The sequence below is a fragment of the Ischnura elegans genome, chromosome 4, assembly GCF_921293095.1.
Source record: "Ischnura elegans chromosome 4, ioIscEleg1.1, whole genome shotgun sequence".
Taxonomy (NCBI): Eukaryota; Metazoa; Arthropoda; class Insecta; order Odonata; family Coenagrionidae; genus Ischnura; species Ischnura elegans.
In genome coordinates this window covers 80,390,594-80,416,760 of record NC_060249.1, presented here as the reverse complement: position 1 = coordinate 80,416,760, position 26,167 = coordinate 80,390,594, and the positions used below count along the sequence as shown (strand labels likewise).

General features: G+C 40.3%; 1 protein-coding gene across 6 annotated transcripts in view; it reads right to left on the bottom strand.

Annotated features, from left to right (window-relative positions):
- The window catches only part of LOC124157708 (reticulon-1-A), a 169,368-nt gene that overhangs the window by 37,883 nt on the left and 105,318 nt on the right, over positions 1-26,167 (bottom strand). For 3 of the 6 annotated variants that reach the window (XM_046532668.1, XM_046532670.1, XM_046532672.1), the window contains one exon: positions 13,143-13,178. The exons of 2 other annotated variants lie outside the window; for them this stretch is intronic. In XM_046532668.1, coding sequence (XP_046388624.1) covers positions 13,143-13,178 — 36 coding nt within the window. Of the gene's footprint in view, positions 1-9,814; positions 10,136-13,142; positions 13,179-26,167 lie in introns of those variants that run through there. One more of the 6 variants, XM_046532675.1, reaches the window with a different exon arrangement.

The window sequence follows — 26,167 nt, the reverse complement described above, 5'->3', positions numbered from 1 at the left end:
CTTAAATCATGCGAATTGAAGGCGCTAGAAATAAATGTGTCCCGAGGCAAAGATTTTCACCGACCCGTCCTCGGGACCGCGCCTCGGCAACACAGTGGAAAGCTAAGAATAGTTCGCTTCTTCGGACGAATACGATGGGATAATGGGGTTTAGAGCATTCGTGATCGGACGGGTCCAAACCGCTATCACACCAATGAAATTAGGGCTTGAGAACCACTCATTGCTGAGGCTGATTTCCCACTACTTAATGCTAAAACGAATATGAGTGAGGTTTTGTCTTAAAATATTTAAAGGAAAAATTGAGTGATGACACCTTTGCTCTAATGATGACGTGTTGTAAACATCGAAAACGATTAGCACAAAATAAAATCAAGAGGAAATTTAATAAGTGACTCTCTACTCTACGAAGTCAAGCTAACCATCAGTGTTTATCTTCGAAGTCTTAGCACCTAGGATGGGCTATCTTGACGAAGGAGAAAAAACGAACGACAACAAGAATGATGAACGACACGAAAAATTTACACTAATCACTCCCTCATGGATTGCGGCGATTAAGTTTGGTTGACTTAAGATTTCCAATTATATTAATTAAGATCGGATCCTAATGCCAGCGGATGTATGGTGGAGACATTTTCAGGAGAATTTCGATCCTTACCAGCCCTTCAAACAAAAATATACATCCTATCCGTCGTTTCGTCCGTTCGTTATATCTGTATAATTTTGCGGTGAACTTTGAGGCTTTCCTTCAGGATCGGCAGAACGGTGAGCCACGGTTCCAAAAGTTTCGCTCTCGCAAAGTTACTGAAGCGACAAACTCTCTCTACAAATGGGTTGCGAGCACTTTGATTCCTTTCACAAAAACATGACTACCTACTTGGAATTCAAAAATGATGCGCAGGGCCAAATTTGCTTTCGATCAGATAAAATTTTAAGCCCCTTTTGCATCTGGACTTCTGACTAGAATAATTTGAAACGTAGGGACAGAAATCTGGTTCCACACACGGGCCAACATAAAAGGCATGAAATAATATTTTATTGGTGTTTATAAAATACTGTCGATTTAAAATGTAAATATAGACAAAAGGTATACCAAAGAAGAATTTGCCGTACATAACTAATTTGTCGCGGGAAAATTGAAGACAAACACAAGTAAACCGAAAAGGAAATGGCGAAGGAAAATTCTTAAAACCTGATGTTAATATGCCTTTGAGGTAAAATAAGATCTGATGCTATCCCGGCGTATGCTGGTAGTGAAGGCTGCTCGGGTGCTCCACCGGGTAATCTTCTCCTCGGCTGCTGACGTTTCGGGGTAAGAGTCGTACTCCATCATTCAAGCCTGATGATGGAGTATGACTGGAATAATGGACGTTGGAGTACCCCAAGCCATGCAGGATATGACCCGTTGGAAAACCCGAACAGTCTTCACTACCTGCATATAATGTAATTTATGCAGGAAAATACAAACTAATAAAATCACTAGTGATTAAGATATTTAAATAGGTACGTAACGGAATAGAGCATTCCACTTATCATAGGAGAAAAAGGCCCTACAATACTATCGGTCACACGCAAGTAGTTGGGAAAATATTACGGCAAAAAAATCTTATATTATATTAGGAAAGGAAAATTATAGTCACGCCCTAGTTAGAGAATGTCGCATCATTAATTACTTCTGTACATTGTAATAGCAAGAAGATTTATCAACAGCAAAAAATACTAAGCAGGTAATTTAAAAAAAATGACGTAAATGAACAGTAGAGTTCGACAGAAATTCTGACCTTTCCCAATTCCTTCGGCTTTCAAAATATAGGGAAAAATAACCCATTAAATCGCTACCCTGAAAAATTCGTGTATCTGTTGTATTTTTATTTCCCGCCGAAAGCTTGACGAAAACAAGGAGATCAAAACAAAAGAGGGAAAAATAAACGGCAACGCGTAAAGCCGCTTCACGAATGTTAACATTATATAGAATTCTGATTCCAATAGATTCCACCAATCCCCAAAGACCTATGCCACATAAAGACCTGAAGTCTACTTAGGTAACTCTAAAATATAATAACAAAGATTATCAATGGATGAATGAACATAGGATTGAACATATTTTCAAATGATACACCTACATAAGCATCTATTTCAATTACGGTAAAAGCATGACAAAAGAGGGTAACGAGTTATAGGACCTAAATTTCAAACGTAAAAAAACAATGACGGACGATGACAAACAGCAATAGCCCTCTCCGATGGAAATAGAACCTCATTCATTATTTTTACGCATCAATTTACAAAGGCATATGGCAAGCAAGTGAGATAGATATATTATACAAACCAAACTACGGTTACATCTAAATTATATACTAGCTTTTACGAAAACTAGAGACAATATGAACCCTAAACTGAAAATCACAATTTTAACTCCGAATTAAAATTAAATTAAAAAACTGAACACACGCAATGCAAGGAAAAAGATTATTCAAGCTAAGTAAATAAAGGTACAGAAAAATAATGCGGGTGATGCAATAATTACGTAATGACTGAAGGTACCAATTACCAAATAACCTGCCAACTGCCAGTCATCGCCGTAGGTCCGATAACAAAACTTGAAGGATCACTGCCGAAGTAAACGTAAAATCAATTTAGCTATCCAAAAATAAAATAAATTATAAATTACTTAACTTAAAAACCGATCATTCATACCAATCACATCCGTTCCAAGGTTTTCCATTCATTACAGCATTTTAAGTAAAATGAGAATTTATGAATTGATATAAATAAATTACTTAAAGAGAGATTGATAAAGAGAAACTTCGTACTTCAGGAGAAACTGATATCTGGAGCATACACGACGATCAAACGGACAAATATTAAGTAAAGGTTTAGAAAACTAAAATTATAATTATGATGGTAATCACAGAAGCACTGTGAAGCACCTGACGTAAAGGTTCTTAAAGAGAATAAGATAACATGGATTGAAAAATAGATTTTAAGATGCTTGGGAGGGGAAACTGGGACCGCTGACGAGGAAAGGCGGATGAACAGTAGGAGATGAAAAGGAAGGACATTTCGCGCGCGGAGGGAAATTCGGAAACAGGAGAAACGACGCGACGGTTTGGGGATGAGAAGCACGATGATGCTGAAGGTCACGGTAGGACTATTACGTAAGCGCGAGGCGTGAGAAGAAGATATAATTTTATACGTCATTTTGAAGGCGCGCAAACGCCCGGCTAGCAGGTAAATGGGAAGTACGAAAAGGCGAAAAAGTAGAGGTGATTATTACATACCTTCAATGCTAGAATTAGAACTGAAAATATATTAAAATAAAATTGTCCAATACTTCTTGAAGTTCACACAGGTAAAAGTACCTTTATTTCATTGCTTACCAAGGAAAGTAATTAGTTGGAATGTTAATTTCCTTTACCGATCGTAATGTTTAAAAAAATTAACTTTCCAGTTTTTTTTTCGTACTATTTCATTGATAAGCTAACAACTGTTTGAGATACAGTCATCAAAACAACAAACCAAAGTAGTTAATTATATTCACTTTGAAAATGCTCATTTAATGAACACTCGAGAACTCAATTTGCTCAAATTAATCAAACCATTTTATTAATTTGAGAACTAGCTTTCTCATGGCTTTCTGAATACATCATTACTTTCACTGATAAGCAGTCAATAATTTTCTACAATGTTCTCATAAAAGCCAACGCCATTGGAAAGGTCCACGAACTCCGTGAACTGTGACCCTCCCTTCTATAGCCTCGCGAGCTGAAAGACCGCGTAACAGGAGAACACATCATCGAGTCGAAAAAAGCCATCCGGCAACCCCTTTGCAGAGGCATGCCCATCGCTTCAAGGTCTACATACCTCACCCGCCCGTAACTTCAGAGAGATATAAGAAAAAAAGAACACAACCGAAGACGGAGTGGGCGTTGAAGAGGAACCCAATGGGTGAACCGAAGCCAGATTATTTGATGTGCAAAGGGGGTTGGGGAGAAATGGGTTTAGGAGAGGGAGACTGGCTAATCACTCGAGGAACGCAAGGTTAGAGGGTTTCTGCCAAGATGCATAGGAACAAAAGACAACCACAAAAAGAAAAAAAAACTTAGCCGCACAGTGGAGTGGAAAGGTAGTAGAGGCAAGGAGGTAGGGGACGAAGGGGAGCGCGAGGAGGGCGTTAAGTCACAAGAGGGGAGGGAATCTAGGCCCACTTATCGCAGATGATCTTTTACTGCAGCATCGCAACACACGGTCCCTTCTTACTTTAAAAATACACCCAAGCGGCGGAATCGCGACCATTTTGTCGCTGCCAACTCGTATATTTAGCTGCAGGCTCGGCAAACTGGACTAAGAGCAGAACCCCCGGGGACAAGAGGGTTTGCAACGAGCATCTTCACAGGCAAGCCCGAGGCGCGGGTTGGATATTCACTGCAGAGGGGGCACGTACATCAGCACACTGCCCAGCGAGCATTGGAGGAAAGGCGACTGGCAGGGAGTGCTACGACGTCCGCCACGAGAGTAGTCGAAATATTTAGATCCGAAGAGACAGAGCCATATCCAGGGGAAAAGGGGATGCTCTCCCCTCCCCAAATAAAAAAAATGCGGTCAATTTCTATCAAAGGTAATAGTTTAACACGGAGAGCGAGCGTCGTCTTTAAGTGATGCAAGGACATTACTCCCAGGTAGACACCCCTCTTCTTGAATGAAATACAAAATTTGTCACCCATTGGACCAAAATTAAAACTCCTCATGTAGCACAAAATTTGGAAGTTCATATTGCTAAAGTCATCTGGAGTTACCGCCCCCTATTTATGTCTGGATTTGCCTCCACGGAAGAGTAGTAGAAAGTAGTAAGCCTGAGAACTTCTGAAGGGGTGGTGTATCGTTGTTTATGTTTTGAACAATAAAGGTGAGCGGGAGAATTTTGATGATTAGATGATATCTTGTTTCTCTTGCAACAGCTCCTATCAGTCATAATGACGTGAGGAGGACTGGGTAGAAGGTGAAGTACTTAAACTGTATTTGAATTTCAACAGCAAAACTCATATTGTTGCACCTTATTTCTAGCCACGTCCTTACATCATTTGATTAACCCCACCAATGTCTACGAAGAGGTCTCTCCCTTCCCTTTCGACCCTTATTAGACCCTCGCCTGCCTTTTTCATTGAATTCTAAGAACCTCAATGTTCATGTATAATGCTCCAAACTTAAATGGCGAATTAAGTACGGTGAAATGACATTCTTGATTAATGCATTTCTTCACGATGAATATCGTTGTGCCATGACGTTGAAATAGTCTTTCGCCGAAAACTCAATCAACATAAAGATCATCAACTGGTGCGAAGCATGTAATAAGTTAATCCGACCTGCATCTCAACCAAAACGAAGCAACAACTGTCTTCAAATTCTTGGTACGCGGCTTTCAATCCCTGGGGACGACTAATTACCTCAACGCCTTGGGGCGAATGACACTAGAGTTCCCCCTGACGGATGCAATGCGGGAGCAAAAGGACCACGGGCGATGCTCCATTCAATTGCTTCACGGCGTGCACCCGGGAACCGTTATGAATATTTTATTCGCGTCGGGCGCTAAGCAGACGGGGCGGCAATCAGACCTGGGGAACAACGAGGCGAGAGATTTTCGAGAGCGCTGAGGGCACTGTAGACACCCCAATGTAGCAACTATCGCAACCGCGTAAGCAGATAACGACAGATCCTATCAGTCGCCAGGAGGGAAAACCTCGTAAAGCTCCATCTCACACTGAACGACCAAAGGCAATAAGCCAGCGTAGATAACTGAAATCATTAGCCTCCAATTATGGCAATAAACTGCAGCCCAAACTGGAAAAAGGAACACGACAACAGTATGAAGTGAAAAGGGGGTGAGCGATACAGCAGAACTATTAAAGACTCAACGCAAATTTCGATAGAATGCCAACCAATTTAGTGCTACGGAGTAAATCACACACCCTTGAGCTGTTAGGGAGCGATTCAGATAATGATTTTCCGTGAGGAATCGAACGAAGCTGAGCATTTCAAATATATTTATAAAAAAGCAAGGCACTCTCTTCTATAGTCTTTTCTCTCCAAATAACAGAAACAGAAGTTAGGAAAAAAATAAGGGAAAATGAAAATATTAAACGCAAATCAAATAAAGTCTAAAACTTATGAAAGAAGACCCATACCAGGAAGAAAAAAAGCCAATCAGTAAGATGTATGGAACTATTCACATGATCAGAGAACTGAATTCGTGAATTACAAAGAAATCATAAGTGCATTCAGAAAAACAGATTGTGAAACAGACACATTTCTGTGCATATTTTAAAAGCTAACAAAACCATCAGTTCATCTTTTCTCCAAGAACAGGTAAGTAACACTACGTCATATACCTTCATATTTTAAAAAAATCGAAACAACAACAATAGCAGTCCTAAGGGTGTGCGATAAAACTTTTCATTCCAACTTCCAGTCAGGTATAACTGTGCCGCTTTGGAAGGCATTGCATCAAATATTTTTTATAAAAAAAAACAGGAGCCAATTGATTGACTATCGGGAGTGTAAGCCTAGGCGAAACCGAACTGCCAATGACGAAACAAAACCGACGAAACGAGGCCACATCACCGAAAGTGCACGCGTGAAGTCGAGGCCAGCTTAATAGTGCACGAACTTATCCGCAGAGCACGTGATTGCAAAGCAGAGAGAGGGAGGGGGCGGGGCTGGGGTGGATCTTTGTGCAGCTAGAAAGGTAGGGGCGTGGAGGAGGATGGGGGGCTAGAGAGGAGGGGATCAACGAGTGCCACTATAGAGGCCATGGCCAATGACCTCAACACTCTACCCTCGCTCATTCCGAGAGAGCCAGCACAAGGCACTGATGCAGCGCAGACGCAGCGGGGAGGGACACATAACGCAGTATGTGCAGTAGAGCTGTGTCGTCGATCATGAGTGAATCGTTCATTTTGAACGGTTTATAGCCATGAACCATACGAATCTAATCACAGTATTTGTTTTAAATGGATCACAATGAATATTTGGCGACATGAACAATATGATGGTGGCGATAATATGGTTCATGCCGATCATGTGGTTCATGATAAATCTTCGCGAAAAGGGTAAGGCAACACACGGAAAAGAAGGTGGCACATAGTAATGTCCCACACTATGGATTCTGAGCCTAACGTGGTGGTAGTTTAAAAATTAAAATGAATATACTAATAAAATTTGGAGAGTGTTAAGAATGACATGACATAAAGAAGAGTACAAAATAATATTTCTGGCAAATTTTGGCTCAAGCAGTTGAGGTGAGCAAATTTAAGAAATTGCATTAGTAACATTTTACATTTTTCTCTCGGATATGCACTTGTAACATTCAAACTCAATAACTCAATTCGGGTTACTTCTGAAATTCTGGAGATTAACTATCGACAAAACGTACAGAAATAAGAATTACAATCTTTGATGGATTTATTACTCATTACATAATTCTGGATTTTGTAATCATTTGGTTTGGTTCGTTTCGATCGCCACTGCTCACTTGGTTCACATGGTCCATTGAATTCATTTGGTCAATTTTGAATGATTTGAAAGAACGATTCATTGGCATGAACCAATTCACATGACTCGAATCATCGAAACGCTCACCTCTGATGTGCAGCAATGGCACAAGTGGACACATACTATTATGCCTCGTTCCGACCCCTTCTCCTAAAACCCTCATGCAAAGCTAGCATTGGCGCTATAGAAACAGGTGCACGGAGAGGGCGAGAGCCGCCCGGGGCCACACTGCGTTCAGGAAGCCCTTTCCCGGACGGAGTGCGTGACGAGATGCTAATTTAAATGGAGGAAGTGATGTCACTGACAAACGATATACGCACACCGTTAAACCTCTGACACTTCCTATTTCCTCCCGAGAGTGACCCCTTCCCCCATAGTGCGCAAGAAGAATTCACAAAAACGACCGCACCTCGTCGAAAAAAAAATGAAAACCCAGGCGGTGTCAGCAAGTCTCTGTCATCGACATAGCAACCGAGTCAAGGTCGCGTTCGGAGAGATTAACAAATGAATGACAGACAGAAATAAATGGAAGGCATCTCGCCTGCTGAGTCACCACCCCAGGAGAGCGGTTAACTCGAAGATAACCTACAACCAGCCCACAAAAAAAAAAACAATCGAATGACGACATGAGTGCAATCCATACGATAAGCACGAAGGCGAAGCAATGAGATCCTACGCCTTTGGCTACGTGAAATGATACAAGATTACAATCCCAACAACCCGATGCCGTCATGCAATAATAAAGCCTACGAGGAACACAGATCTTTCCTCACCTCGACGGCGAGGCCACAATGGCTGGACCAGGAGGTAGTCCTCTCTATAACACCTGAAAGAAACCTGGGTCGCGGACTAGGATTAAGCACGGATAAAATGGGCAGCTGGAGAGAGTGAGTGGCTACCGGAGAAGCTTGCAATACCGCCTCGTAATTAATTAACGAGAAGCACGGCCACGATCGATTTCCTACGCCTACCGCCCCATAACACTCGCACGCGCTCAGAGGGGATGCAGAGGGGACGCGGAAAACGGACGAGGAGTAGATCACTTGAGAAGTAGATTACGATGACAGCCCTGCAAAAGACTGGCATGACATGGGGAGAAACGTCGCATGACTCTTTCTCCCAAATAAAGGGAACCGGAAACCTTTCCCACAGTTCCGTTCGCACGCGTTCAAGGTAGGCTAAGGTGCGGCAGGGAACGGAACTTCCGAGGATAGCGTACCTATAGCCGCAGAATATGTAAAAAAAGGACCCTGCAGATGACTAGCATGACATCGGGAGAAACGTCGCCTGACGCTTACAGTCTGCTCTCCTCCATTCCATTCATAAGTGCCCAAGGATACCCAACGGGAAGGAGAAGAGACAACAGACGAGGCGTACCAAGATTTACGAAGGAGGCCCTGCAGAAGGTGGACATGACATCGAGAGATGTGTGACCTCAGTTATTCGGTCTTAGTCAGCAATCCATTTACACCCGCTCAGGGCGATTGCATAGGCAGGCACAATCAGAACCTAGTCAACTCTGGAAGCTGTTTGAGATGGACCCTGCAAGAGGTTGCCATGACATCGGAAGAAACCTCGCTTCACACATATCTTCGCCAACAGAACATTCGCACACGCTCATGGCGGTTGGAGTAGCAGGGAAAAGTGAGCGGTCGCCAGCCGTGCTTTATGCTTTAGATGAAACCTGATGAAGGTGGACATGAGATTGGTAGAAACTTCGCCTCCCTCCTCCTCATAAAAAATGTAAAATCGAAGACGAGGTGCGGGGTGTGCTTCGCGGCAATTCAACCTCGCCCACTTGGTCACTGCCCTCCGTCACGGTAGCCGCCACCCACGCATCGCGGAGGGTTTTATGGGTGCGATGTGGGGGAGGAGGCCCGAGTCGGGGGGAGGGGCCCCCCGTTCGCGGCGGGGGCGGGAATATGCGCCAGGGGTGGGGTCCAGGGGGGGCGGAGAGACAGAGTGGTAGAGTCGGAGGGCACATGGGAACTCCAGCAGCAACACCTCGTCCTCGACATTCACTCGCGGCCGGAGGAGGCGAGGGGACCCGCCAGAACACTTCCCGCACTCCCAACCCACAAAGCACACACAGGCAAAAAAAACACACACCCAGAGCAGCAAAATCACACCAATCACTCCCCCCAGTAAAACACACAAGAGGCATTCGGGATTGAACGAAGAGGGGCCGCAAGTGGAACTTATCATTCCCCCCCCCCTCTTACTACACCAAGGTAAGGAAAGCATCTCCCATAAAAGGTGGTATACTCACGATCTTCCCTCTTGATACCCATGATTGACGCCACTTTCGCCGTCGGTAGGAATGCACAGTGCGTATGGAGAGACGGGACTTGCGGGAGACGTTAAAAACCAACGGCCCCTGCCACCGACGAGATCGTTCGTCCAAGAGGGCTGGCTGTCTCTATTGCTCGCAGCAGGAGGTCACCCTGCTAGCAGCGCTCCCGCACACGCGTTCAAACTGCCTCCCTCGCACCTTCCTCAGAGTCGTCCTCGTGGCCCGGGCCGGCGGGTCAGGAGGCGAAAAGAAGACGGAGACTCGCACACGAGACAACGAGGGAGGAAAGAGGATAAAGAGACGGCGGCAGCGGAGGATTTTTCGGGCGAAGAGAGAGGAGAGAGAAAAGGGACCGAAGAAGACGTGTTTGGCTGCGCACTCGTGGTGGGGGCGACACACGGCAGCGGGCGCAGAGCGAAGAGAGGTTGCCGGTGCTGCTGCGAGCGGCGGCGGCGGCAGGGGCCAGGCGGCGATCGGGCGGGAGTGGCGCGCGACGACGACGCTACATTGGCACACTTCCCACCGTCGAGGGATTCATTCGCCTGCACGGGGAAAGGGAGGAGGAGGAGAGGAAGAAAACGCACGGAAACGCGATGGATAGAAATGAGAGAGAGAGAGAGAGAGAAAGACCCTCGAGCCACGGCCGCCCCTTGGCTAAATTTAAGGCGCTATACGCGACTACGCCGAGCCGCCTCGCTTTTACTCCTTCTCCCTTGCATTCCCGAACGATCAATAGCGAAAGGGGGCGATGTAGAGAGCGAGAGAGAGAGAGACGGTTGGGAGGGCGGCGGGGGGTGTGCGGCGACGCCAGGGGGGAGGACGTCGTGTGCGGGGGGGGGAAAGGGCACGATAAGAGATGGCAGCACTGTCGCATCGCCCAACCGCGTAAAAAGGGATAGCTTCCAGTCCGTGAAAAGTGATTCACTCGTCATATTCCCTCAACAATCGTGTGCAAAATTACAGCATAGCGAGACCCGGTTTCGATGGAGATAAAACCGTCAACGATCCCGCTGCCCGGGTACACAACCGCGACGGATTACATCATTACCAACGCAACTGACCTGAAATGCGCGCTCACTCAAACCGAGGAGATACGAGAAGTACAAACAAATACAAAAGCACGAAGCCAACTACCGACTGTTATTATTTTAACACTACATTGCACCAAAAGAATGGTGCAATTGAAATAATGCAAGAAAAGAAATCTCTAAATTTGAAATATTTTGTCCTCTTATTCATTGCGAAATTTTAATTTACTAATATTTTTAAAACCACAGAAAATGTGAAACCGCAAACCTAATTCACCGCTTTCCCAAAGAAATACCAACATTGTAAAAGAGAAAAATCTAAATTTTTGGTAGCAAGTCGGGATTGAATCATTAATTCAAGAAACCAAACTTCAAACATTGTGTGTTTCAAGATCGTTTTATCAGCTCATTTAAACAGATCCAATCAAAATAAGAGCAGGACGACTGAAAGAGGCGGACAGGAGTAGAGTGACGTCTCTGTCATATGGTGATGCAGAGTAAGAATAAAGTTCGCACGCGTCCTGAGATGATCGATAATTAAAAAAATAAAAACAGGGTGTTTCAGGAGGTGGTAATGTATACAATTCTGAGCAGTTTTCGTCCATAAACGTGGGATCGCAAATCCTAAGTTACTGAGCTATGGCAACGCAAACATTTTTTTAAATACACTTTGCAGTTACCACGAAAACTGTTTATCCAGCCCTTACCGACACTATATCCAGGCCTTTCGACACTTTATTTAACACTCTGGATTTTTGAAGACGTTCAAATTGTCTGAATCAATAAATCTTTCAGCTTGATTAAGCGACAGCTTTGAGCGAGTATCAACAATACGATTGCGCAATTTCTCCCATTTTGAAATTAATTGTTTCAGACAACTATAACCGCTCATTATCGTCCAAACTTCATTATTTAATGTCCTTAACAATCCAGAGTATTAAATAAAATGTTGAAACGCTGGATATCCAAGAAAAACCGTTTTCATGGTAACTGCAAAGTGCATCCATAAAATGTTTGCGTTAACATGGCTCGGTAACTAAGGAATTGCGACCCCATGTTCATGGACATAAATGTTTAAATCGTCTCCACTACCACAACCTGAAGTATTGCAGATTCCTCTAGAAACACCCTGTATGTATAAACCCAGTATACATATGCAAACCCTGTATGTATAACATCCTATATACGTATGTCCTAGCATCGGCATAAGGAAATTCGTACAATAGGAAAAGAGAGAATTGACAAGGTTTCCATACACGTTCATTACGTTTGCAAAGCTGCTCACGACGAAAAGGAACAAAGGTCGTAATTACATGACGAAACTTTCACACTGACCGAGTGACGTACCTTACAGTAAAAGGCAAATTAAAATTCTAAAACTAATATTAAAATATCAATGCGTTTATAAATTATTAACTATAAATATATACCCTATGTTTTGAAATAATTCAAATAAAATCAAAAGTGAAAACCGAAATGGCAAAGAGATTCCTTCAGGAAATAAGTTTAATTTGAAAAAAGCTGTAATATGCTCGTCATAATGAGATTTTTATCTTCAGCTTTTACTTTCTTTTTAGAAAAAATAATAGTAAGCAATATTTTACTAGCCCATAAAATTAATATGAAAGGCGAAAGATTCCCTTCTAATGAAAGACTGCGGAATTATTTGTAAATATTTACTAATTTCCACGCAATGCTGTTTTGGATAGATAATTTCACGAATAATAAATTATTAGTATTCATTATCATTCCATTTTATAAAAGAATTGACCAATTCAAGCTCCAATTCCTAACTTTGACATTCACGCCCACCTTAGTGGCCCCGTAGAACTGATTACTTGAATCAATTTTAATAAAAAGAGAACAAAAAAGGGCTAGAAGAGCACGGACAATATGCATCTATTCGTTAAAATATATTTGGGCACTGATGACATAATCTAAATTTCAACTGAGAAGATACAAAAACAAACACTTCATTGATTGAAATATGCAATAAAAATTAGATTATTTTATTGCATATTGACCGTCCAATCGTAACACTATTCAGCCACAAATAACCAAAACAAGGCAAAGAAAAATATTAGTTAGGTAGCTTATTTTTACTTGCAAACCAGAGCAGCAAAACCACATTTCAAGCGACAACATTACAATTCAAAGGACCCATTAAATTGACAAAATTACAGTGCAACTAAAAATAAGATCATTGTGAGCTCATTAAGCATGCAATACATAATTCCATGCCCATAAAAAATATACACTCCCAATGCAATACTCACCTCTGGGGTTCAGTTTCTCTGGGTTAAACCAAGAACCTGAAAATTAAGGAAATTTCCAGCGTTAGTTGGTTAGTAAGCCCATTACCGCCAAAAGTGCAAAACTACGAATTCAATACAAATAATGGCATAGAAAACAATTTCTTTTCTTGTCTATTTAATGACTCGGTGATCACAAAATTAATGAGTGCGTTCGAGAAAAAAGTTTCGCCGAAATCAAAGCAAAATTTTATGATAAGGCTATGAAAAAGTTACTCCGACTTTCTGCTAAGAAACGATCAACTTACGTGAATATTTTTCCAGTCAATTCTACATTTTCTCCTTTCCTTAACAAATAAGAGTTTTCAAAAAAGTACTCTTTATCCTACACAGATTCTAATCTCATTATTTAACTACTTTTCCCAGTTACAAAGAAGAGAGAAAAACTGATACTTTTTAAAGCCAAATTTCTAGATTGATACAAGTTAGTTACTGTTGACACAATAACTGCTTCATAAAAATTTTTCTCTTGATGCATAAAAGTTTAAGGCTTCTTGATAGGATAATAATGAAAGTGTCGCATAAACAAGCGTTGCAATTCAGTCGGAAAGAAGGTGAGCGTACGAATCGAATAATGCTTACTCTTTGATCTTTAAGGCCCTCCCCTTACTAAAATCCACCCAAAAATAGCATAATTACGACAGTTTTCTAATACATTAAGTTGCGAAGGTACCGTGAACTGGAGCAAAAATAAAATTAGCATTTAGTTACCAATACTGAAAAATAGTTTTATCCGACAGATGCACTTGTTCATGCTGATCCACAGAAAGTTTACCACCAACATATACCAATTGACAAGTATATACCCGAGTAAAGAGTGCATAACATGTATCAATGCAGATACGGAGAGAGAGTGGCGGAGCAGGGATATAAAGGACGATTCTGGGGATAGTGTTGATTTTATTAATGATTATCGGAAGATTCGATACATGAATAATTACCATTTTGGAGTAATGTGGGCGATTATATTATTTTACCAATGCATGATACCCATGAATTAGTTAAACATGAGGAATTAATAGAAACAGTATGTAAAACCACTTTCGCTACGTCTTTCCCCTAGTTTCAGGAGAAGAGAAATATTTTATGTTCACACAAGATAAACATTAATGGAGTTGCGTGCTAAGGAATCGCTATGACACTCGAGACGGTGGGAGCTGCAACGAAGGAAAGTGGGGAATGGAGTCACGGGAAACAATGTGAACCACTAATCGTTAAGGAATGTGACTTCGGTTCAACATTCAAATGAAACCCTCTTCTCAGATCACTACCACGAGAAACTTCTCCAATACATCGAATCATTCCTTTTAGAAGGGAGATTATTCCCTTCAGTCACGATGAAATAATTTCACGAAGAGCATAAGCTGATCATCACCAACGCACAGCCAGCAGAGAAGTCGAAGTAATCATACATCCAACGTGGAGTCCGTTAGAATTTAGACATTCGTTTATAAATAATTTGGAAAATATTAATTTATAATAAATATCTTCACCAAAACAAATAAACATTAAGGCTGATCGCTGTATGTATACGAAACTATTCCGGAAAAATTTCGTCTGACTATCGGGATGTGATTTAGAGTATTAGCCGGTAAAAGCTGTTTAAACGTGCTGACGTCTGAAGCTACGTAATAAAACAATCAGCATGGAAATAAATACTTCATGATTTCACTTGCCATCGAGACAAGTTCCATAATGTTCAATCTAACTAAAGAAATCAGGGGTTTCGTAGTAGTAAAATAGAGCATAAAGAAAAAATCTAGGCCGACATGATTCCCAAAAACGTTATGCGGTTTCATTCTGAAAGTAAGGTACACATCTGTCACGCCTCAATAGTTCATTCTTACATGACTCAAGAATATGTACAACCAAAAGATAGTTAGTTGCTGAATTGATTAGATACGTCAGGAAAAGAATGAAGCAAAGGTAAAACGGAAGACCGACTCAGCAAAGAGATCTAGCAATGTATAGAAAATAGCTATTCATAAAATGCGCGATAAATTTAGCCAAATAGGCACTACTGGCGTGGCTGGAACACTGCTTAGTAATAAGACGCAGGGCGGCAGTTTTCCAGCGGTGAGTCAGCATTTGTTTTGTCGCAGCTTTATCAGCGCCTGCTGCCGATGGTCAAATCTCAAAGCACTTTAGATAACCATGCATTATATAAGGATATGACCCAAACGATTTCCTCACTTATCACATGGTAATCCACTTAGATAAAGAGAATTTATATTTTTCTCAAACTCACACAACGTAATTTTAGGGCTATTAAACGTCGAAATATTATAATTTCTTTTAGACATCGCCGATATGCTAAAAACACAATCACATATATTAAAGAAATATACCGATGTCATTGAAATTACTGGCCTAAGAATCATTTCAGTAGTGAACAATATATTTACACGGGGTCGCGACGTGAGAAAACTCGCCCCATCACCAATTAACGTTCACCATTTAAAAAGCGGAAAAGCAGTGAGAGGGAAAAAGTAAACAACCACGGATGAGCACCACGGCCCGATACCAATCGGCTCAGCGATGGACGTGTTTAACGAGGTCTCGCCGATGAGGGAGGCTACTAAAACAAAAAGGGCACAACACGGGGAAATATTGAGGAATGATTATGAAGTGCGACGGGGCAATCCTGTAACGTGAAATGGAAACGGCTAACCGAAGAACTGAAGGGAATTATTTCTCGACGCGCCCTCTTCCGAAACGTGGGTGGGAAACTTGGTGTCCAGCACGTCCGTGGGGAAAACTCTCACACACAACCCGACTGCACGAACGCCGGATCAGACGACATCACTTCCCACAGCCTACAGTATTCGAGGAGCTAAAGAGAGACAATCTTTCTCTTCGTTATTTTGACCTTGTCAGGAATATTTAAGACATAAAAAAGTGCCACATGCCACTCAAATCGGAACACGTAACGCAAGGAGAATATGTCATTCAAATTGGCTTCAAAAATAGTTCACTATCATTTTACGATTAAAAGACAAATTTTGGAACTGAATAAAGTTGTGTGGTAACGTAAGGAAAAGACATCCACATTTAATCGTGAGTTTTAGTATGTCAATACAAGGAAAGGTATCAAAAATCATTCAGCTTTTTTGGGGAATGCTATCATTATAGCATACAACGACAATTAAAAATTTAAGCTCACATTAGCCCAACAGACATTTTTTAGTTAACGCGGATATTTAATACGCCCCCTTCATTTCCGATTTCAATATTAAATTTTGAAACAAAACAAAATAAGGAAAGAATTTCAAATAGATGACAATAAAACGAAATCCAACAACTTCAACGCATTGTATTTTGTTCGTTAAAATAATGGGCACATCTTCTTTAACTTACTATATTCATCTTACGACAAAAGAATCAACCCATAGTTGGTTGGAAGGCAAGAGACATTTATAATGATCCAACGGGGCGCCATTAGGCTTTTAGGGAATTACCGGAAAACAAACATCCGAAATATTCAAAAATACACTCGATATGAGCCATGGGCGTCGCACAATATACACGCTCGCTCCAAAATAGAATTTCTAGCGAGAGGGACCACGCCCCTCTCCACGAAAGCCACATGGGGCTCCAATCTAAAGGATTCGTTGCTGGATGGCACGAGCGATTTGGAAGCCCAGTCCCTCACTGTGAGTTGGACATTCAGCTGTAAGAAATATTACTATCATGCCGACAAGTAAAGAGGGGGAAAATCCCCGGAAAGCAATGCCAGCAATTCCAGATATTGGAATCTCCCATGCACGAAATCTCAGACGATAACAGAAAACGACCAAAAGAGATGATCGAGAGGCTAGTTTCCAAAAAAAAGACTCATCCGCCAATATGATGAGATCGTGAATTAAAAACTGGGTACAGAAGGGAGCAACCCAGTCTCCAAAGAACCACTATCTGAAAATTATCATTGAACAATATTGGCAACGGTGAAGGGACTCGTACTTCGTGCAGAAACTTATCTTCACCAGAGTTAACTTTTTCAGTTGAAGTAACCTCATATAGGAGTTGAAGTGGGGGACAAATTCGATTTTCTTAAAACGAAAACTAATGAAAATTAACATATTATGGAGAGACTTCACGAATGCATAAAAGGGTGGCTTGATTTGTAATCTATTCTAAAAGGGGAACATTTGTCACCGATAGTACTCATTGGTGTTGAAAATATACATTAATAGCGGCAGAGATAGGGAATTCACAGAATTTTTCAGTCCCTGGAGTGATATTTTTTTAATAGTACAAAATCCATCCCAAATATAAAAACTACAGGGATGGAACAGTTTTTTTTATTACACATATGAATGCTGAAGAAATGACTGACTTTGTCAGCTATTTCATCGAACGGAATAAGCAGCGTGGGTAAATTCTATACACCGACACGCTCAATATTAGGCGCCATGCGAGGCATGGGCGGAAAACTGAAAATGTCGCATTTTAAATTTATTCCCGGCTTCCTGGCGAACGCTAAGGACGAAAGCGGGAGAGAGGGAGAAAGGAAGATCGGAGTCGCCCTAGCAAATCCAATTCCTATCCCTTTTTTTCTGCTTCTCGGGTCGTCTGTCCCTGAGCCTGCCATGCAATCGATTTTCGGTCGTCAGCAACGGCGACGCGTCTGTCCTCGGGAACAGGAGGCCTCTTAACGCAATGCTGCATTCGAAAACGCCCGCGGCTCCTCTCGGAAAATATGCCTCAAAAAGTCCACACTCCACAGCGCATCTGAGCACGCTCTGGAAATATTATTTTTCAAATATCACGCAATATTTTGGTTTTGAAGGAGATGTGTCCCGATTCCTCACAATATATGAGAAATGATTTCTTGGTAACGGATATTAATCCATGCAGAATATAATATTCTAACAGTAGAAATATTTAAATTTGGAACACTGACAAGAAATGAACTGGAAATGTATATAAATTTTACAAATATGTATTTATTTATTACAACATGTATGATTCAAAGAATAATTCCTAAAGCGAAATGGTTGGATAAGATGTTAGGTTACTCGAAGCATAACGAGAGGATCTGGTAAAAAATTATTCTCCCAAATAATGAGTAATCAACTGTCTAACATAGCGATACTGTGATTCTCAATGCTCCAAATAATTCCATGATTTTAAGGGACATTAAATATAGCCCCATATATACATAACATCACGGAATAATAATTAAATAAAAAGTCGCAAGTAAACGACATCCGATTTTCAAATATTTAAATTCCAGAATAAACTTACCCAGTTTCCAAAGAAAAAACTAAAACAGACACTTCGTTACCCAGGGACGCGAAATGTAGAAACAAGAATAATTGGTATGGAATGAATGCATTGTCAATTTCAATCCATTTAACCTCCCGTTGAAGATTGTTATTAATTATTATTCTGATGAAGTAGGGTCGCTATGAGAAACTTTCAACGGAGAGCTTTCAACGGTCATCAGAAAACAGATGACGAAGGATTCTAGCGATTTCCTGAGAATGACCGATAGAGATTTTCAGCAGACTGCGTAAGTAAATATCTCAATTTTTGATGAAAACCGCGGGAATACTCAAGTTTTATACGATATTTATACGAAGTTATATATATATTTATACGAAGTTATGTATATTGATACGAAGTTATATATACGATAGCAGGCAATTTCCTCACAAACCATCAGGTAATGGAAAAAATTAATCCATGTGTATGACAATAAACGTATAGATTTGAGTACGTGATAAAATATCATGTGACGCAAGGATTTTTTCATTAAGTACATTATTATCTCATCACAATGATTACACATGCGCATGAACGCTCAGGTGACATCGACTATTCTCACCTGAAGTATTTTTTTGGATAATGTATATTAATCGCTTAAGAAGAAAAATACTCTTTTATAAAAAAATAATACTCAACTTCCTCCCAAAGAAGGATTCAAGTCAAAACAAAGGTTAAGGGAAATTATTAAAAGGGCTCGTGTAAATTACATTAATACTTCGATTACAAAGTAAACGCAAAAGTACGTAGCGAAGACAAAAATGTGTACTAAAAGGTGCAATGATTTCACACGGTTATGAACGCGCACACTCAATTCTAACAATCGCGTTACTCTGCTTTCACAGTGTCTATGCCAACGAAAAAAAAACAAAATCATCGTATGATTTGCATACACGGTGGGGAAAAGAAGTGCAAAATTTCATCAATCCAAATACCATTGTACAAAAAAAATTAAATTTCAGGGCTGAGAGAAGTAGAAACTCAAGATAAGGCATAAAGAAAACATCCGATTTTTCTTCCACGCGAGTCCACTCTTCCCCAATAAGTATGACAGGAGAAGATAGTTTTATCGCAATATCAACAGTCACAGCGTCTTAAATCAGTTTTTTTTTCGGTGTTGCCTCTCAAAGATACCAGAATAAGTCAATAGCAGAGATTTCACAACATGAAAAAAAAATCTTTGCATCCCAGCCTATTTCGGGAGAGCGATTCATGATCCCGAACTTCCTAAAAACTTCTTACCGAGTAAAAAAGTGAGCTTTTTGATACAGCGGAAAACTTAACCAGGTCTAGTTTTAAGTCTGGAATCAAATTTAATCAGAATGAAAATTGTGATCCAACAGGGGTTAAAAAAAACACAACCTATTACGCTAACACTGATAATACATGGTACAAAACTTGTCCCTGAAAACGTTTAGGTTTTCAGCTCTCAATATCACCATGGAGATATAATATCTTGAAATAAATTTTCTACGTATCACCTCCATCCAGCCACAGATTAACTCGACAAACTTTATCTAAATACTTAAGTACAAGTAGTGAGTTCAGGGGATATTCTCCTGGTTAATCCGCCCCTCACCGAAGACAAAATAGGTTATTGGAAGTCTTAAAAAATTGTGGTTCAACCGAGAATTTAATCGATTTTTGTGCTGAAAATTCCTTGTTTAAGTATTGATAATATATGTATTTATTAGACAATTTTCATTCAATATGCATAATAGTTTTTGTAGATAAAAATCCTGACTGTGCTGTGCCCGTAAAATAGTAGCAATATTTCAAATTTCCCCCGCAAGGAGTATTTTTCTGGCATTGGTACTGCTGATATTAAAACTTATAATTTAAGGTCAACGTTCCACCAAATAAAATGGCTTCGAAATTAGTTTAAGTTGAACTTATTCTGTTTAAGCCGAACTCTACTTTCTACAAAAAAATGTACTGCGGAATAAACATTTCGAGCCAACATCTTTTATAAAATTACTCATGAATCAACTTAATACAATCTTCGCACAATTTTGATATTTTAAACTTATCACTTAAGTCCGTAAGTCACGGTCATAACCCCTTGCCAAAAGTGACACTACAATGAATAACTATAGTCAAAATCATTGTTAATCCATGGTACGAGCATAAAAAGGATGGTAATCTTATGGCGATAGAAAAACGGAGGTTTTCAAGTTTATAACAACGATGACGCAATACTTTATTACTAAAGAAATTTCAATCTTGAGGGTTTTAATGTGTTCCCTGGGAACATGAAAGCGGGGAAAATAGAGCAAAATACATAAATGAAAACTGGAGTGATTGAAACAAACAATAGCAAAGGAAAATTGTAGGTACTAAATTCGCAATGAAACGTGAGAAGACAAGTTGGACGAGTCCACGATGAAAAGTAACTTGGTATCAAATCCGTACTTTTTTACGAGTTCACACCCGCGCCAACGGGCATTCATCCAGGTAAGAAATCTTATGGCCTGCGGAGGCCACCGCAAGAAAAGTTAAAGACTGGAGTGATAAGAGCAACAAGATATATCAGAAAAACTGGTACTGAACTCGCAATGGAACTTGAGCCAACGTATTGAATCGTTCCATAATAAAATTTAACTTGATTTCAATCCACACTTACTAGGTAATAAAAAACTGAACAAAGCATCTGTGTCAATGCGTCATTACGTAAACGAGGATAGAGGCCACCTCGAGAACCATTTGTTAAATGGGGAAGCCGTATCTCCTGAGACACATTTTAAGAAAATTTCTGCTGGAGAGGATGCACAGCGACTTAACCAGCAAGTTCACGAGTGCTGAGTTACGCACGAGGGGCCTCATACCTCGACGCCTCGTGCGCAACCTCCCCTCTTTTCTTCAACAAACGATGGGGGGTGGCTGCTTGGAAACCGGGGGAAACTGAGTAACTCTAGCAGAAATTCAAGAATGCGCTTACTCCGAACATTTACCGCATTTATTTCCACGCGGTACTTTCAGAGCATGAACGAGAGATCATTGACACCTAAATATCCAGCTCAAGTTAATAGCCGCGAGGGGACAGCCTTGGTGTTGTCTCACCACTTAATTTGCTTGCTCAGGAAACATTTGAGAAAAGAAATACAAAGCTAATCGCCAAGCATGAATTAAAAATTATATTCAGTTTAATATTTCGAAATTATTGAAAGAGCTATGAGAAATCCTAGCCTAGTTAGAAGCCCTTGTTAACAGGAAAGTTAAAGCATTTTTTTGGAATTTAACGGGATCAAGATTTCTTTCATGGCACCAAAAGAATTTAAATATTTTATAACTGCTAGGAAATTGAATGCCCAAATTTAGAATAACATTACTATCAGGTTTTGAATGAAAATTTCAGCGAAAATCATATTCCAAAAGGGTAAATTTGGTTGGAACCAATGACCACTTCAACTAATTGTAAGTATATACAGGCAGCAGAGAGTAAACGTTTGATTTACTAGAAGATTCAAGGAGAGTAGAAAAAGGAGAATGTAACATGATATTCGTGATGAAGCTTCAAGTTCATATTTAAAATGGAGCAACGTGAACCCACTATTTAGTAATTCACACAAAGGTATATTAAGACGATTTCACCACATCCGAAATATCGACTCTAACACGCTTACTATGTTTCCACATGATACGACCGCCGCACCATGAATTTCCATTCTTGAGGTTGAGAAACACCATAAGAAGTTTTCTACAGTATAACATCTACGTTCATGCTCATTCTTGATGCAATATCCATCGCAGATAAAAAAAAAGCATTAATAAAAATCCGTATATCTGGACGTGACAATGGAAATTGAAGACATGACCGGTTTACCTGAGCGGTTTATTCGCAAGGTCGCACGTTCGACCACGGGGTTGCGTTAACTTAATGACGAAGAGGCGAGATGCGGAATTTAGCACTACCTAGAAACGAGCAAAACAGCTTTTACTTCCAGCAAGAGTCACATGCTGCATCCAGTCTTTCTGACCTGTTTGAAACCGTGCTCACAGGTAACATTGAACTCCACCTCTATTCAATGTATTTCAACACATCTAGCATGGCATGAAACGTCTTAAAATCTATTATTGACGAGGATGAATCATTTATTAAAGGGAAACCATGTTGGAAAGGATTAAACGCAGGATCAAATCAGATTTAAAGTTCACAGAGGGAAAGTAAAACACCACTATCCATAATTTGAGCATATAAAAATCAACAGCAATCGCTTCTGCTACCTCCAAGATTAAGGAAAAATCTTCAACGAAGAGTGCAGCACACAACATTAAAAAGTACATTTAATGATTTTTCACAGAACTAACTAACTTTTTTCCCGGCGATAAGACATGTCATGTTAAATGCTGTAAAATTTTTCCGCATAAACTTTATTCCGTGTTAATTAAATTATTATTTTTACTTTATTTTAAAGAACAAATCTCACAAAGCGTTTTGCGAGTAAATCATAGTTAGGCTATAAAAATTATATCAGAAAAAAATTTTCATTCAAAGGACTGTTTTTTCAACAACGATTCCCTTTGAACATAATGTGACAGTAATCGTCAACAAGAGACAAAAATCCGAATAGCAAAGTGGATTAGAAAAGTAATCTCCATCGCATCTACAAAGAAGAAAAGTCATCTACAAGGGTATGGAAAAAATGATTGTGTGATTCAGGCTTAAGGCCCGTTTCGATTTCACTACTAGTGCCGCCCCTGAATTTTTCTAAGCATATTTTATTTCAAAAGCGTCAACCTATTGTAATGATACCATAATAAAATAAATTGATGATTGACTATGGGCATTGCACAGCCCCCTGATGATGATTGAAACTCATGACATTAACATAATTGACCTGCTGGACTTTGATTTGGTTGATAGCACAAAAGGACTTCACAGGGCAAGTAGAAAGGGAGGAAGAGAGGCTGGTGCTGTTGCCTATGCCCAATTTAATACTCTATGGATGGATGATTTTTTTCGCCATCGTTGGAACTGTCCCTCGCAAGGAATGAATAAAATGATCGTCGTGTTTCAGGCTTTACTTTGTCATTTCTGCTGGATCTATAAATATAGATTATGTTCTCCAATTCACTCTGGAGTAGACCATTGTCAACATTTGCCTGTATCTCAGATATTTAATAAATTAAAGTAATTATTTCATATTTGAGATACAGGGTTGTGTTGGGATATGTTGAAAAGGGTCTGTTCCCTATACTTAAAATTTCAAGGTGATAGTTTTAACACGTATTACGTAAAGAAAAAAAGGCTGTTCAATAGGAGGTCTTCTTAAAGCATACCAAACTACGGGAGTTCCTTCGCCCCGCTCTCTCCCCCTCACACCTCGGCCATTCTCTTTAAGAGGTGGGGAAGATGCCTCAAGACTGAGACTGAATAATGAATCACGCGCCGCGATTTTCATCTTCGAAATGAGATGATGGCGGTCGCAGAAGAGTAATTGGATTGCAATAATTATCTCGATGCTAAGTCGACTAAGACTTTAAATGCTTCACCACGATTTCTCGAGGTTGTCACAGCCTCATCATGAAGAGGAAATAGAAGAGTTTCTGGACTACAAAAATCACCACTTTCAAGTAAATTCAGCTAGTATAAAATTAAAAAGTATTACTGGAATAATACCAACAACCCATTACATTTTTGAAACAGGTGCAGAAGCATGTTTTTTGTTTGGGCCTTTCGAAAATATTCCACTACAGTGGAGTCTTTGGAAAGTTAACACTTTGAACCCATAATAAAATTTTAATAGAGGAGAATCGAATTAAGATGTGCTAAAAGTTTTTATAGACATGGAATCGCGTAAAAAGTAAGCGGTGATCCAAGCGAGTTTCCCGAGAAAACTGTAAAAGGAAAACTTTTTTTCTCAGGTGCCGGCAAATTTCAAGCTAAATAAAATGTTATGAATCTGTGCTTTTTAACCTGATTCAATATAATATGCATCATAAGAAATTAAAATATTGATATAATTCTACGTTAATTTCGTTTATAAACAACCCCACTTTAATTGCTTAATTAAGGAATGCGGTGGTTGATAAACAATAATCTTCAATTCAGAGAAGTAAGAACAAGTAATTTCGACGCGTTATAAAATCCCGAGAATTTAATTAACCTGTTTTTCATCTTAGCCAAATATGATTCCTTGGCAAGAGCAGTTACCTAATGGAAGCCTAAAATAGAGCGCTAGTTGAGAAGCACGATTATTGTATGCAACGAAATGGAAGCATTTGATGCATAACAAATTAAAATACCATACACCTTCATCACCCTAAGATACGGGGACAGAGCGAGACCACCTCTCACAGGGAAATAGATTCTCCTACAGAATTCTAGATTATAAGGATAGGTAAAGAAAAGCTATCAGCACGCAGCCACGCCGCTCCTCCCTCCCACACCTCCACTATATCCATGAACAATGACTGGAGTCGTGCCGTCGATCTGTTTACATCTCCTAACACCCCGATGAATCTTCTCTCCAGAGCGGGGAGCTCTTCAGTAAGAAGGCGGATACAGGAAGAAGGCAGACCCTAGCAACAACGACCACTGGGCCGAACCAAAATAATTCAGCTGCGCAAAAAGGGGTACGCGTCAAACTGAGGGGGTTGAAGCTCATGGAAACAGGGTGGGTAGGAACAGGGATTACTGCGTGCCCATTGGTGCACCCTGACACGAAGGGGCAAGGTCCGTATCCTACGACGCAAACAGGAAGGTACGTATTTTCCCTGATATACCCCCATGGTTCCAACATCATGTTACGACGATGGCTAGGACCAATGAACCCTCCTCCTTCCCGGAGAAAGCTACGCAGCATCGGAAGAGGCCGCAGAAGTGCGAATAAGAGCATTGAGAAGGGCACAATATCGCGTGAACGAGCACTTCATCACAGGGTTCCAGAAGAATAACAGATTAGCTTGGCGGAAACAGCGGCAGTTGTGTGAAAAAATAAGAGCCATTGGAAAATGAAAATGACCAATAAATACGATGGGGATGTAGATATTTTCAATCTCCACTTCAATGTGATGAGTTGATCAGCAAGGATATATTGATAGCGCAGCCTTTAATCGTCGTTAGGATGAATAGCACAATATCTAAATGAACCGCGGCAGAAGGAACCGAGAAGTTGATGGGAAGTTATCATCAAAGAATAGACCGGAGAGCTTAGCACCGTAGGCATTCAACGGAAAAATCTGACAAGATCTAAATTCAATATACATTGGATACTTCATTTAATATTCGCACTTCACCTGCTGAACTATTTCGTCGATTATAAATTCAATCTTATTTAATTTTTACCTTCTCACACATTAAAAAAATTACGCTACATTTACTACATCAGTAAATGAGCTATGACAATCATCACCAGCGATAAGTTTGAAGGTGTGGCGCTGGTATTGAGAGGGGACCATGGATAAGGAAGCACCTACATCCTAATTAAAATAAGGCTTCGAATGACATCATCAATGGATTGCAGACCTTTTTTTGTTATGACCTAAATTATGCAATCTCAAACCGACAAGAAAGACGATGATAACGTCCAATTGAGAACAAAGAGACAATGGGCCGTAGCGTGGAAAAAAGAGATTAAATCATTTGAACTGCTATCTAGATTCGGCAGGAAAAAATGAAGACGCATCCTCTCAAAAGCTATTTTCACAGGGCATGCCAATGACGGGATCTTCCCCTCTTACAATTGTACTCTCGTTCTGTCATAAAAAAGACAAGGGTG